This window comes from Berghia stephanieae, chromosome 1, assembly GCF_034508935.2.
Source record: "Berghia stephanieae isolate SIO BIC M18660-M18661 chromosome 1, UCSD_Bste_1.3, whole genome shotgun sequence".
NCBI classification, from domain to species: Eukaryota; Metazoa; Mollusca; class Gastropoda; order Nudibranchia; family Aeolidiidae; genus Berghia; species Berghia stephanieae.
Window position 1 is genome coordinate 107,451,191 of NC_088360.1, and position 16,641 is coordinate 107,467,831.

Below are 16,641 nucleotides of genomic sequence, written 5' to 3' on the forward strand. Positions count from 1 at the left end.
ATAAAGTAATATGAAATATCGATATAATATGAAGTCAAAACTATAGCCGAATCATAATATTATGATTTTAAAAAAGTACTCAATGCTTAAATTGTGAGAAATCTAATTCCAACATAATAAGTACAATATATTTATCAAAACGTGATTATGAGACCGCTCGTGGGTTGTTTTGTTTTTCTCCTTGTTCTTGGCTTGTAGTTTAGTTTTGACTCAATGTAAACTCAAACTTGGCCTTCAACTGATATTTTTTAATGATTTAATCTTTTACCTTCAAATAATTAAGTAGTAAATCCCCTGTTTGGAAGGCCTTACCACAGAGCATTCGTGAAAAAGAATCTTTGTTTATTTTAAAAACGTTCGCTTAACACAAATCTGTTTAGATTTTAGTAGATAGATAATATGAAAAGCAAGATAGGCGTCATGTTTGTGTTGTTTAAAAACTTGAGCTAGAGCTTTTATATAGAGCAATATCCACTTAATGTGCTCAAAGCGCTTTACAAACGTTCCCTGATCAACAGCAACACGTAACATGAAGAACGAGACATGACGGCTGTTAGCTAGGCGATATTATATTACAATTTTCCCTACAGAGACAACGCTGTTGACGGCCAGGTATTCATTTTACACCTGATTACGGTGAGAGAATGTGAGTAAATAGTCTTTTCCAAGGACTCAAGTATGTGCCGAGCGAGGCTCGAACCTAGGACCTTCCAATCCGAAAGCGAATGTCATAACGACCACTTTTGGAAAAAAGCTCTTTACTCACAATCTCTCACCATACTCAGGTGTCCGGGGAAAAATGTAATATCGCCTAATAGGCGTCATGTCTCGTCCTACATGTTAAGTGTTGCTGTTTGCCAGAGACCCCTTGTAAAGCGCTTTGAGCACGTTTAGTAGATATTGCGCTATCAATCTATTCAAATACATAATATTTATTTGACGTAATGTACACAGATTATTGGAAAACGAATTAATTTTTTAATCTAAAAAAAAAAAAAGAAAACAAAAGATTAATTTCGTCTTTCCGAGTGGCTTTGTCAGACACCATTTCCCGAAAATTCCATTAAGCAATGTAGACAGCGAATCAAACAAATGACGTCAGCAGGATTCATCCGCACTGTCCTTGCAAAATATAAATGCAAATGCTTTAAAATCGTTCTTAAATCTGGCAGCCCAAAAATTCTATAGGTTTTATTATTTTTGCACTCATTTAGATACAATGAATGACATAATCAGTCTGATGGCAAAAAAGTTTGAACTGAGATATTGCCAAGTTTAATTAGAAGGTCAACTTTTTAATCAAAAATATGTTCATGTCATAAATGATTAAATCAACCCTTTTTGTAAATCTTCGGGAAATATCAAAGCTTAATTTCACTTCTCTCTAAGTATTTTTTACAGCTAGTCAAGTTGAAAAAGTATAGAATTTGAGAAAAGCTGCTGGATACCTTTCCCATACATCTGACCATAAATAACCATGAAAAATCACCTGATTTACTTCAAATACGGATTAAAATGATCTGGGGAGCAAATGCTTTCAGACAATGCAAAAGAATGCAAATACAAAATTGTCACCGTTTTAATTTGTTTTGTTGCTTTCGGAGTTATTTTGTTTTTTGTTTTTTTGGGAGGGGCCGGAGGGAGGGGGAGGGGGTGGGTAGGGGGTGTCTGCTACGATTTGAATGTGATTGAGATATCAATAACTGTCAAAAACGTTATTTGGCGGAAAACCGGAATTGTGCGGGAATGAATATTTCCTGTCAGCCTAATTTTTACAAATATAATGCGTATATAAGGCCACAAGGGTTAGGAGTGTGGAGTTCACATATCCAATTTAAATTTCATAATAAATAATAATAACGTTTATGGTAATGATGGTGCTGATGATGATAATGATGATGATGATGATGATGATGATGATGATGATGATGATGATGATGATAATGAAGGTGATGATGACGATGACGATGATAAATAATAATAATAATAATAATAATAATAATAATAATAATAATAATAATAATAATAATAATAATAATAATAACAACAACAACAACAATAAATAGCACTGCTTTCAATTACTAATGAAAACAATTTATGAGCCAAACAAGTCTTATCGTCTTTATTGATCACCTGACAGCTGAAATCCGAAAACATGTCTGAATAATGTCGCTAAAACTCTATCTGACATGTTTCAATATATATATATATATATATATATATATATATATATATATATATATATATATATATATATATTTCAGGTTGCTCAAAATAACGCAGCCAGACTCGTTGTACGCAATAACAAAAATAAATTTAAAAAAACCCGTCAGCAACTCGTCTTCTCCGTGAGTTACATTGGCTTCTGTGGAAAAAAGAGTTGCCAATAAGATTTGTAATGTTGTCTACAAATCCTTGAGCACCAAAAGCCCCTCCTATATTAAAGACCTTCTAAACATATGTCCCCAATAGAAACTTGGGGTCAAGCAATGACCAATCAATCCTTGTCAAACCTAAGCCATTGCGTAAGATAGGTGAACAATCTTTTCCATTTTCGGCCCCCGATTTTTGGAATTCTCTCCCATCACACGTGAGGTGCTCGGATTCGTTAACAACGTTCAAATCTCGCTTAAAGTTTTATCTTTTTACGTCATAATGTTGCAATACTATTATCATATTTTGTTCTTGTTAAATTGAATTCGTATCAAGTTTCCATCAAACTTGTCTTACTGTAATATGTTTTTTTTATCACTGTAAAGCGCTTAGAGCCTGTGACAACAGGGTAAAGTTATATAAATGCCATATTATTATTATTATTATTATTATTATTATTATTATTATTATTATTATTATTATTATTATTATTATTATTTATTATTATTATTATTATTATTATTATTATTATTATTATTATTATTATTAATTATTATTATTATTATTATCATTATTATTATTATTATTATTATTATTATTATTATTATTATTATTATTATTATTATATTATTATTACTACTACTATTATTATTATTATATATTATTATTATTATTATCATCATTATTATTATATTATTATTATTATTATTATTATTATTATTATTATTATTATTATTATTATTATATTGAATCTTTTTTTAATCTAAGTAATTATTGTTGCTGTCTCAGACAAATTATTCACTTGAACTTTAAAACAAATGAGTCTCTGTAATGTGTTTTTCCTGTCATGGAAGAATATATTGTTACTTTATAAAATGTATATTTTGTAACTGTGTGACACAATAGGATGTCTTCCTTACACATTCCGTGTCTTTCTGTTTTCAACTTTGACATAGATAATGGTAATGGTTTCAAAAATATATAAATAAGCATTCTAAATACTGGTATAAAAGGGATCTATTTATAATGCCATCAACCAAAGGATACACTCACACACACACACACACACACACACACATATATATATATATATATATATATATATATATATATATATGGAGAAGGCTCTTTACTCGCATTCTCTCACTGTACTCAGGTGTAAAATGAGTACCTGGCCGATAACAGCGTTGTCTCTTTCGGAAAAACAAATTGTATCATAGCCTCCCATGCGCCATGTCTTGCTCTGCATGTTAGGTGTTGCTGTGGGCCAGAGAAACATTGTAAAGCGCTTTTAAGTGGATATTGCACGCGCTATATAAAATCTCTATTTCAAAAATTGAGTTAAATCGGGCGGAAGGTGTGTGTGTGGGGGGGGGGGGGGGGGGGCTCCGAACGTGTGAGATTTAAGTTCGAACGTCAAATTTAGGGTGTGACGAGAAAATTATAGTAATAACAGACGTTCCTATTGGATTACCACAGGCACCAATGGAGTGCTTAGTCCGGCCATTTTGAATTTGTATAGATATTGTGACGTCAGGTATTCATAGACATCATAATACGCTTCAACAGTCGTAACGTCACTTCCCTCGTTATGACGCATGGTAACTTAGTAACTGACTCTAAACTATCGGAACAATAGCGTACGCCAGTATGAAATATTTTTCCGACGAGCATAAAAGCGTATCCAAAGGGAAAAATAAAACATAAATCTGATCATGTTTTGACTTTTACACATTCTGATCACAAGACATATGAAAAGTTCTAGCCAGCATGAAGAATAAAAAGTACCAATTTTCTTTGTTTAGAACCACGATGGCCGCCGTTGCTAGGCGACGTGACATCAGACTATTTAATCCAATTTCAGATTTAGCCCGTCGTGACGGGAGCTGTGGGGACCAAGAAGAGAGGGTGAGGATGAGTGAAGCGTATTTGAAAAATATATAGATAGTTCGAAGATGACGTCACTAAAGCCTTTGTTATTGTATTTTGCCATCCGCGTTTGTGAGTGATACTCACCAAACTGTGTTACCCCGACTATAAAAGTTCATGGTTACACTCAGTTATGTGTGTTGGTCCATTATACTTCCGGATGGCAATGTTATGAGCTTCTTTGCCAAGCGCAAACTATCTATAGGCTATAGATATAATGAAGATAACGTCACTAAGTTCTTTGTTATTGCTTTTTTTTGCCATCCATGTTTATGAGTAATTCTCACTAAACTGTTTTAACCAGACTATAAGCGTTCATGGTTACACATAGTTTTGTGTGTTGGTCCCTTTTACTTCCAGATGGAAATGTTGTGAGCTTCTTAGCCAAGCGCAGACCGTCTATATTATAACTTCCATGTTCCCAAATATTTTATCTCGGCAGAGGAAATATTTTTTTTTTAAAAAGCAAAATTAAATAAGAGGAAATATAAGTTGACAAGGACCACCGTGTTCCCAGGTTGGAGGCTCGGGTCGATATTTTTCAATTTAGATTTGGCAACGACTGAAAAAGACTTGGCATTCGTGGGAGGGGTGAGAGGATAGAGAGGGGGGGGGGAGATAGAGAGAGAGAGAGAGAGAGAGAGAGAGAGAGAGAGAGAGAGAGAGAGAGAGAGAGGGGGACGCCGGGGGGAAGGGGAGGGATGGGGGTGGGGGGGGAGGGGGTTGCTGACGTGATGATTTCACGGACTGGGTCAGTTATTACCCATGACATGGCTGAGATGAAAAACAAACACGTTTGCTGACGAACTGGTGGGTGTTGGGAATAATTATAAAGAGTTCTCTGGAGGAGACATTGTTTTATCTCATAGGACTTTGGACATCTTTGCAGCAAGACTAACATCCTCTGAGCAGCCATAATATTATGGTCCAAGATTATTGCGGTTATTCTTTCAAAAGTGTGTGTAAATGAGTGCTAAACTATTCGGGAAGAAAATGCATGAAAACGTTTTATTATAAATACCTCTTTGTATTTTTGGGGAAAACCTGTGTTTTACTAAAGCGTACTTGGAAAAATATTAAGATCATAAAGGTCAACATAGCTGTTTAATATATATAATAATATATATATATATATATAATATATATATATATATATATAATGTATATATATTATGTATATATAAGTGTTGGTGGGTTATGTAGGTACGAGAGTGCTCGATAATTTAGGTTAGAGCATATAAAAATAAATAAATTCACTCACGTATTTTTAGCCGAAACAATCGTTTCCATGTCCTCCATTTCTACGGATTCTACGGAATTTATTTTTTTTTCCGGGCAAATTAGTTTCTGGTGTGTATTGATGTCATGACCACAAGGAAAATTCTTACTGTCCAATCGTTAAATTGCCAACTATAATTTCGGCTATGTGGTCTAGTGATATGACACTCGCTTTCGGATCGGATGGTCCTGGGTTCGAGCCTCGCTCAGCGTATAGTTGAATCCTTGGAAAATTGCTCTTTATTCATATTCTCTCACCGTACTCAGGTGTAAAATGAGTACCTGGCCGTTAACAGCGTGTCTCAGTCCGAAAAAGATTGTATTATCGCCTAACAGGCGACATGTCTCGTCCTACAGGTTACGTGTTGCTGTTGGGCAGGGACCCCTTGTAAAGCGTTTTGAGCACTGCCACGTCTATGTAGGTTCTGGCAAGTAGGAGTAGACAGATAAGAGTCAAATAATTTCCCCATAGACTAACGTCTGGTGCCGCTTTTATGTTCCCTTTTGATTGTCAGGTAAAGCTCCTGACACTTGAGTGATAGTAAGAAAATGTTTTAGGTTTATAGATGAAGGTCATTTAAATCGATCGATATTTGAAGGGCGAATTTTATGACCAAATGTTTAAATAAGGTATGTCTACCCCCCCCCCCCCCCCCCCCCCCCCCCCCCGAGAGTACGGCAGTATTGTACTCGACTTAATTCAAAATTAAATTATAGCCCAGCCACGCGTGGTTAACCCTTTGTTGCATGAGGTATGATACCATCGACCTAGGATGATGATTTTTGGCAAACAAGCATGTTTCGACACTAAAATGACATTGACATCATCATTTTTTATCCAAACCTTGTCAATTAGGGGGGTCAAGTTGTCCAATATATTGGACGTCATGCATACGGGGTTCGAATGTGAAAAATTTTGCCATTCCCAAAGTTAATAAATTTGGTATAAAATATTAGGATTTTAACACCTTTACTTATTCTGGACCAAGCAGAAAAGACTTCATCATGCTCTTTTACATTTAGAGCAATGATTGAAAACAATACAAGAGTAGGGCGTGTAGCTCATACCCTATTTTGTAAACCATAAAATAAGCAAAATATGAAGAAAAAAAAACCCCAAAGAATCATATGACAGATGATCATTTATTACTTGAAAGAAAGTCAGAATGCATCAAAATCAAAATACAAGTTTTGAAAAAATTACTATTATGAAGCGTGGTGGAAACGATAAAAACAGTCATCCAACCCATCCTTCCCGGTCATACACAGATACGCACAACACTTGCGACACATGAACACAGACTTTCTCTTGCATCCTTCCATCTTGCACCTCTGTCCATCCTTCACATCCATTCTTTTCAAAAAATGATCGACCCTGTCATACCTTGCATTCACATTCACACTTTTGGCAGACTTGGACTGGCGCCTGTCAGGGACAGGAGGGGTTGGCTCTAGAGTCCGCTCGGTAGGGCACGAAGACTTGATCAGTCCCCTCGCAACATCTAACTTGAACATTGCTAGTTGCATCTTGCACTCGGCATTGCTAGCCTTGCACAGCAACCAAGAGTTGACGACACAAAGGTCAATGAGATGGAACAAAATCCTCTTGTACCATTTCTTTCCCTTCATCGTGTTCCTGTACAAGGCAAGCAACATATCGCATTTGTCCACCCCACCCATATTTTGATTGTATTCCTTTATAAGGGCAGGACAGGTCACTGTGATATGGCGCTTGTTTGTCCTGTCATACCTTGTGACAAGTGTGGTGGGTTCGACTCCATGGACGTTTGAGCCAACAAGGACAAGTTTGTTATCAAACCACTCACAAATGACCAGGCTCTGATCATCATCTGACCTGTAGTCGTAGCTCCCCCTACCTCTTTTCTTTATGTCCTTTTGACACAATAGGGGACATTTCTTTGTCCTGTTTGCCCTCAGTGTGCATGTAGCATGCAACCCTCTTCTCTTTAGTTCAAGGAGGAGGTCAGGTGAAGCAAAGTAGTTGTCAAAGTAGACATAGCTCCCCTGCGGCTGTTCCCCAGTAAGAGCTAGAACAATCTCCCCTGATTTCCCCACATTGAGTCCCTCCCCCACCGTCCCAGGTTGACTAAGACTAGCAGCTAAAGGGTCCCCAGCAAACATGAACTTGTGGACATAGCCTGATGTCCCTGCCAAAACCCAGACCTTATATCCCCATTTTTTGGGTTTCTTCATCATATAAACCTTGAGGCTATGTCTACCCTTGAAAGGGACCATCTGCTCATCAACTGAAACATGTAGCTCTTGTTCGGCACATGCCTCGAGCTGAATATTCAACTTTTCTAATAGAGGTCGTACCCGGTGCAGCCTATCATAGCCCACCTCCCCCTTGGCCTCATTAGTTCATTGTCATTCAAGTGGATGACAGACAAAATTTCATCAAACCTATTACAGGTCATGGCATCGGAGACAGTGTGCTGCTTCGTTGCTTCAGACCAATACCATCTCCGAAATGGCAAATTCACAATCGTCATGTACAGGCATATACCAATGAAGGTCCTCAGTTCTTCCTTCTTTACCGATTGGACGTGGTGTCTTTGTTGCGCCAGCCGGTGTCTGTTGGTTTCAAGGAGCATGAGGTCCAATAACTCATTATCAAGATGAGCGATAAACATGTCAAGTGGCGTCCGGCAGTTCAAGGCTGGCCCCTTGGCTCGCAACTCATTTTCCACTCTAGTATGAAGCGGTAGGTCTCTTTTCACCCAGTGCCATGTTCTTGGAGTTCTGCAAGGAAATAGATGTACCATTTACGTTATAAAAAGTAGAAATAAATACTAAATCTAAGTAAAGTACAAACAAACAGACGAAAAAACCGTAAGAATTGCGTACATCTTCAAAGGCCCACACAGCGCAGTGGGTGACAGGAGCCGAAACGTTGACACATATCCAAAATTCCGGTCTCATGTGAGCAGGACAGAGAACCGAACCCTCGACCTTTTGCATGCGAGGTGATATGCCGCCCTAAAACATCCGACCACACAAATTATTCAAGATATTGATTTGCTATTTTACACATTGGTGGAGGAATTCTACAATCACAATAACTTACGGGTCAAGGGGAGAGAGAGAGAGGAGAGAGGGAGAGGAGAGAGATGAGAGAGAGAGAGAGAGAGAGAGAGAAAGAGAGAGAGGACCCGGGGGGGAAGGGGAGGGGTGGTGGGGGGGGGGGGGGTGGGGGGGAAGGGGGTTGCTGACGGGTGATGAGTCACGTCACGACTTGGGTCAGAGTTATTTACCCATGACAAATGGCTGAGATGAAAAAACAAACACGTTTTGGGCTGACGATACTGCTGTGGTGTTGGGAATAATTATTAAGATTTCGCCTGTTGAGAGAGACAATGTTTTTATTCTCATAGGACTTTGGGATTTTGGACAATCTTTGGCAGCAAGACTAACAACATCCTCTGAGCAAAGGGGTAGCCCTATAATAATGGGTTCCAAGATTTAATTGCGGTTATACTTTCAAAAGTGTGTGTAAATGAGAAGCTAAACTATTTTCGGGAAGGAAAATGCATGAAAAGAACTAATTAATTAAAATACCGTCTTTGTATTTTTTTTGGGGAAAAACCTGTGTTTTAAAATTACATTACCTAAAGCGGTATACTTTGGAAAAATATTAAAGATCATAGAAAGGTCAACATAGCAGTTTAATATATATATATATATATAAATATATATATATATATATATAAAGATAATATCATAAAATATAAATCGTAACCTATATTATGTATAGGGTAAAAGTTGTTGGTGGGTTAATGGTAGGTACGAGAGGTAACGAGAGATGCTCGATAATTCTAGGTTAGAGCAATTATAAAAATAAAATAAATACACCACACTCACGTATTTTATAGCCGAGAACCAATCGTTTCCTCCCTCCCCGATGTCCTCCATTTCCAAAAACGGATTCAAAAACTGAATTTATTTTTGTTTTTTTTTTTTTTTTTTTTCCGGGCAAATTAGTTTCTGGTGTGTTATAGATGTCATGACACACAAAGGAAAATTCTTACTGACTGTCGCATCGTTAAATGAAAAATTTTTGCCAACTATAATTTCGCTATGGTGGACTACCCCCCCCCCCCCCCCCCCCGAGAGTACGGCAGTATTGTACTCGTACTTAATTCAAAATTAATTATAGCCCAGCCACGCGTGGTTAACCCTTTGTTGCATGAGGTATGATACCATCGACCTAGGATGATGATTTTTGGCAAACAAGCATGTTTCGACACTAAAATGACATTGACATCATCATTTTTTATCCAAACCTTGTCAATTAGGGGGGTCAAGTTGTCCAATATATTGGACGTCATGCATACGGGGTTCGAATGTGAAAAATTTTGCCATTCCCAAAGTTAATAAATTTGGTATAAAATATTAGGATTTTAACACCTTTACTTATTCTGGACCAAGCAGAAAAGACTTCATCATGCTCTTTTACATTTAGAGCAATGATTGAAAACAATACAAGAGTAGGGCGTGTAGCTCATACCCTATTTTGTAAACCATAAAATAAGCAAAATATGAAGAAAAAAAACCCCAAAGAATCATATGACAGATGATCATTTATTACTTGAAAGAAAGTCAGAATGCATCAAAATCAAAATACAAGTTTTGAAAAAATTACTATTATGAAGCGTGGTGGAAACGATAAAAACAGTCATCCAACCCATCCTTCCCGGTCATACACAGATACGCACAACACTTGCGACACATGAACACAGACTTTCTCTTGCATCCTTCCATCTTGCACCTCTGTCCATCCTTCACATCCATTCTTTTCAAAAAATGATCGACCCTGTCATACCTTGCATTCACATTCACACTTTTGGCAGACTTGGACTGGCGCCTGTCAGGGACAGGAGGGGTTGGCTCTAGAGTCCGCTCGGTAGGGCACGAAGACTTGATCAGTCCCCTCGCAACATCTAACTTGAACATTGCTAGTTGCATCTTGCACTCGGCATTGCTAGCCTTGCACAGCAACCAAGAGTTGACGACACAAAGGTCAATGAGATGGAACAAAATCCTCTTGTACCATTTCTTTCCCTTCATCGTGTTCCTGTACAAGGCAAGCAACATATCGCATTTGTCCACCCCACCCATATTTTGATTGTATTCCTTTATAAGGGCAGGACAGGTCACTGTGATATGGCGCTTGTTTGTCCTGTCATACCTTGTGACAAGTGTGGTGGGTTCGACTCCATGGACGTTTGAGCCAACAAGGACAAGTTTGTTATCAAACCACTCACAAATGACCAGGCTCTGATCATCATCTGACCTGTAGTCGTAGCTCCCCCTACCTCTTTTCTTTATGTCCTTTTGACACAATAGGGGACATTTCTTTGTCCTGTTTGCCCTCAGTGTGCATGTAGCATGCAACCCTCTTCTCTTTAGTTCAAGGAGGAGGTCAGGTGAAGCAAAGTAGTTGTCAAAGTAGACATAGCTCCCCTGCGGCTGTTCCCCAGTAAGAGCTAGAACAATCCCCTGATTTCCCCACATTGAGTCCCTCCCCCACCGTCCCAGGTTGACTAAGACTAGCAGCTAAAGGGTCCCCAGCAAACATGAACTTGTGGACATAGCCTGATGTCCCTGCCAAAACCCAGACCTTATATCCCCATTTTTTGGGTTTCTTCATCATATAAACCTTGAGGCTATGTCTACCTTGAAAGGGACCATCTGCTCATCAACTGAAACATGTAGCTCTTGTTCGGCACATGCCTCGAGCTGAATATTCAACTTTTCTAATAGAGGTCGTACCCGGTGCAGCCTATCATAGCCCACCCCCCCTTGGCCTCATTAGTTCATTGTCATTCAAGTGGATGACAGACAAAATTTCATCAAACCTATTACAGGTCATGGCATCGGAGACAGTGTGCTGCTTCGTTGCTTCAGACCAATACCATCTCCGAAATGGCAAATTCACAATCGTCATGTACAGGCATATACCAATGAAGGTCCTCAGTTCTTCCTTCTTTACCGATTGGACGTGGTGTCTTTGTTGCGCCAGCCGGTGTCTGTTGGTTTCAAGGAGCATGAGGTCCAATAACTCATTATCAAGATGAGCGATAAACATGTCAAGTGGCGTCCGGCAGTTCAAGGCTGGCCCCTTGGCTCGCAACTCATTTTCCACTCTAGTATGAAGCGGTAGGTCTCTTTTCACCCAGTGCCATGTTCTTGGAGTTCTGCAAGGAAATAGATGTACCATTTACGTTATAAAAAGTAGAAATAAATACTAAATCTAAGTAAAGTACAAACAAACAGACGAAAAAACCGTAAGAATTGCGTACATCTTCAAAGGCCCACACAGCGCAGTGGGTGACAGGAGCCGAAACGTTGACACATATCCAAAATTCCGGTCTCATGTGAGCAGGACAGAGAACCGAACCCTCGACCTTTTGCATGCGAGGTGATATGCCGCCCTAAAACATCCGACCACACAAATTATTCAAGATATTGATTTGCTATTTTACACATTGGTGGAGGAATTCTACAATCACAATAACTTACGGGTCAATACTGCTAGAAAGATCAGCCTCCTCCGAATCAGCTGTGTCGCCGTCGCACTCGTCATCGGAACCACTAGCATCTCCATTTGCATACTCTTCATCTCCTTCCTCATCAAGACGCTCGTCATCACTACAGTCTGGAATGTTGTCTTGGATGTCATCAAGCACCAGTAGCCTTGCTTCAGCTACATTCATTGATCTTTTCAGCCTATATGACAGATAAAAAACAACACGATTGGTCACATTGCCACCCATTTTATCACTTAGCATGCTCACTGAATCTTGACCAGCACAAGCAGCGAGTCGTGCTAACAACTCGGTCACAAATGCTGCTTTACTACCGACTATATCTAAATAAAGTTACAGTAAAGAATCAACTGAATTAATTGCAATGTTGTCACTGATCTAGTTATTTGCATGCATACTGTCCAAAATATTGGACGGTTCTATTTATAGTAACGCGCCCCCCGCACATGGTGTCCAATATTTTGGACGCTCGATAAAAGTCACTTCCTCCTCCAATGCATACTGTCCAATATTTTGGACAAGCCTTAAAATCACCAATTATAAAATAATGATCAACGTTTTGAAACTATAAACCCTTCAGAAGTGAGCAGGACCCATAAACCCACATCAACAATTACTTTTATTGGGACTAAAAGCTACAAAGCAGTCAAAAATAAGCGAAAAGTTGGCTTACCTCTTAGGTGCTGGTGTTGCCATTTTGCAGCATGGCATTGAGTGGAAAGTAGGCAGAGTTGCGGTTCTTGGTGTTTAAAAAACTAGCATTTGGGGCTTCCAATTGCCGCGAAACAAAACTTCTAATACTTGTGAGGTCGGTCTGAAGATGAGGGACACTTTTTAATGTGTCCAAAATATTGGACACTATGCAACAAAGGGTTAAGTATACAAAAGAGAGTAATAATAACATCATTAGAAAGTCAGTAAGGAGTACCTCTTGTTAGGGGAAGCAATTTGGTCTGGAAAATGGGAACTCACTCTGTATGGGACGGAATGGACTGTCTAGTGCTAGGAGAATCAATTTTCAAAGTGCCATTGTCAACAATTTTGTTTTCTTTTATGTTCATTGTTGAAATACCGTACGCTCAAAATTGAGATAGCAGCATTGAATGTAATTGACCGAACTGTGTCAAGCACACTCAGGTCTTTTTTTAAATAATAAGTAAATAGAAAAAATATATATAGGGCAATATTTACTTAACGAGCTCAAAACGCTTTACAAAGGTTTCCCGGCCAACAGCAACACTTAACATGTAGAAAGAGACATGCATGGCGCCTGTTAGGCGATATTACAATCTTTTCGGACAGAGACAGCGCTGACCAGGTACTCATTTTACACCTAAGTACGGTGAGGGAATGTGAGTAAAGAGCCTTTACCAAGGAATCAACTATGCGCCGAGCGAGGCTCGAACTCAGGGCCTTCCGATCCGAAATGGATCGTCATACCACTAGACCACATAGCCGCACAAATACTGATTGTAAACACTTCGAGTGTCAATGACATTTCAACAGATTACCGTTTAAAGTACCGTGGGGCTATGTGGTCTTGTATGACATAGTTGAGTCCTTGGAAAAGGCTCTTTACTCACCATCTCTCACCGCACTCAAGTGAAAAATGAGTACCTGGCCGTTAACAGCGTTGTCTCTGTCCGATAAAAAAAATAATGTAATATCGCCTATCAGGCGTCATGTATCGTTCTACTTGTTATGTGTTGCTGTTGGGCAGGGACCCCTTGTAAAGCTCTTTGAGCACGTTTAGTGGATATTGAGATATATAAAAGCTCAAGTGTTTTTTAAAAAAATATTAAAACAATATTTTTTTAAGATATTGATTTACAACGTGAATCTATTCTGGGGCGTGGCTATATAGGTTGATTTGGCGCCTGGCACCGCATCCATCTTTTAAAAATGGATTACAGTATTTTCTAACCCTCTCCTTAGCAACTACAGGAAAATCGTCACATTCGTTACTATGCCACCAACAATTTTCTCATCTGATTATTCTTGTTTCTCATAAACTTTGAATAAAATTTATTTATTATAGCCATAAAAACGTGACACTGCGTTGTAGAGCTCATTTTGCTGAACAATATTATGCATAGAATGCACTTGTTAATCTTCTGTTTGAGAAGGAAAAATATTTTTTGGCGTTGGGTGGATGTGAAGTTTTGGGGAACATTCTGAAACTGGCCGGTAAGGAGAGGGTTAAATGTTTTAAGTCATTTTCTTATGATTTTGGCACCACTTTATACTGTAAGCATTCCACGCCACTGTATTTAATTAATACCTTTTGATCAACAGCCAACACTTGCTATTACAACAGCGAGAAAAGGAGTTACATGGGCAGCCTGTCCCACACGCGTACAATGTACACGTGCCAGAGGTGGGAGTCCAAGATCCCCCATTCCCACACGTACAAGGCCGAAGAGTTCCCTGACCGGACGTACCCTAATAACTACTGTCGTACCACCCCGGACTCCGATAGACCTTGGTGTTATACAACGGACTCCAACACTCGCTGGGAGTATTGCAGCATTCTCAACTGTGGTAAGTCATCATTTAATTTCATTACATTGATAAATAAATGGATAAAATTCACTTTCTATTTTGCTGTGAAACGATATTTGCAACACAATAGGTCATATCAACGCTAGTAAAAAGGAGAAAATAAAATTTATTCATCCTGTAGGTGAAATTTGTCTTTAAGGTTTATTCTCAAAGAAAAACTGGAATAACTCAGGCGTCAGCCGCAGTGCAGAGCCGAAAACTGACATAGGGCACCCCCCCGCCCCAAAACATTTCTAGGTGGTTGAATTACTAGAAATAAAATTTGTGGTCCTAATTATGAAGCTTAGATACATTTGTTAAGCAAGAGCTACAAAAAAAAAATCCCAACAAAATAGATATTTCTTATTATGAATTGTACCCTTAAAAATTGACTAGGGGCAGCGTGGCTCAGCGGTACGGGTAGACAGGTTCCCGAAAAGGTGCCGAGTTCGATCACTCTCGTCGATGCGTGTGTGGCCTTGAACAAGTCGCCTCGCCTAGCTCAATTTGCGACGCTGCATTGCGGCTGACGCCTGGGTTATTCCAGTTTTCCCTTTTGGAATAGACCCTAGACACAAATAAAATTTCCCCTATGGGATGACTAAAGATAATTTTTTTAGTTAATTTTTTTTTTTTAATCTCGGTAACCCCGACTAAAATATCGATTTTAAACATTTTGCTCTTTCTTATAAATTGTCATCTGTAAAAATTCCAGCTAGTCAGGATACTCATATTATTACTCTTAGTGTTGTTTCTAAATTTTGTTTTTTAGTATGATTAGAAAATTATCCTTCTAAAATGTCAGACAAAGGCGGTGATACCAGAACCCACAATTCTAATCCCATGGGGTTTGAATAATGCAAGACGTACTTTTAGTCATATTCTTTTTTTGTGCAGGAGCAGGAGAGACCACCACCACCATTATACACACATTCTAACATCCCCAAGTTTACTCACGTTCAATAATTCATTGGTGTGTTCTTCGGTGTTTCACAGAATGTCCTCCGGGGCGTTTCGGGAATAACTGCGCAAAAGAGTGCCACTGCTCCTGGACATAAACAGCGTCGTCGTCTCTGTCCGAAAAAAAAAAAATATAATATCGTCTAACAGGCGTCATGTCTTGTCCTCAGTGTTAATTGTTTCTGTTGGACTGGGACTCCTTGTAAAGCGCTTTGAGCACGTTTAGTGGATATTGCGCTATATAAAAGCTCATTATAAAATCAATGCGCTTTGTGTCAAATACAATAATTCATTGGTGTTCTTCTTCCGTGTTTCACAGGATGTCCTCCTGGGCGATTCGGGAATAACTGTGCAAAAGAGTGCCACTGCAAGGATGATTCGGAACGCTGTGATAGCTTGCTGGGAAAATGTCGTTCAAGGTGTGCTCCTGGGTGGACGGGCTTTGACTGCCAAATTGGTAGGTTTCACGACAATAATATTATTATTATTACTTTTTAATTAAGGCTAACTGATTATCATTAGAAAGGGTCCCGATAGCTCAATTGGAAGAGCACTCGATTCACACGCGCAAAGGGACCGAGATCGATCCCGGGTGCAGTCGAATCTTTTTTTTTTTTGTCCTCACCCCTTTGTCCACCAAACAGTGAATGGGAAGCTGGGTCTGCTAGATCTGGCGAAAAGTACTTTGCGATTGATCAGAGTAGCGTCCTATCAAAGGGTAGCAAGCAATTGCTATAGTCTGTTTCAAGCTATAGAAACCGGGATAAACTCCGGCTCCATGGGCCGAATGGTTCTGAAGGACTATTAGAGTAGCGTCCTATCAAAGGGTAGCAAGCAATTGCTATAGTCTGTTTCAAGCTATAGAAACCGGGATAAACTCCGGCTCCATGGGCCGAATGGTTCTGAAGGACTATTTTGATGATATTATGATTATCATTACGCGACGTGTGCCTATTTGCAGGCCTGATAGCCCGAATTATCATGGTATCAT

The 16,641-nt window shown here is 39.0% G+C and overlaps 1 protein-coding gene across 3 annotated transcripts in view; it reads left to right on the top strand.

Moving 5' to 3' along the window:
* LOC144962681 (receptor-type tyrosine-protein phosphatase T-like) overlaps positions 1 to 16,641 on the top strand; it is a 405,447-nt gene that overhangs the window by 243,356 nt on the left and 145,450 nt on the right. For all 3 annotated transcript variants that reach the window (XM_078895816.1, XM_078895818.1, XM_078895819.1), the window contains 2 exons: positions 14,445 to 14,690; positions 15,970 to 16,107. In XM_078895816.1, the coding sequence (XP_078751942.1) occupies positions 14,445 to 14,690; positions 15,970 to 16,107 (384 nt within the window). The remainder of the gene's footprint in view (positions 1 to 14,444; positions 14,691 to 15,969; positions 16,108 to 16,641) is intronic.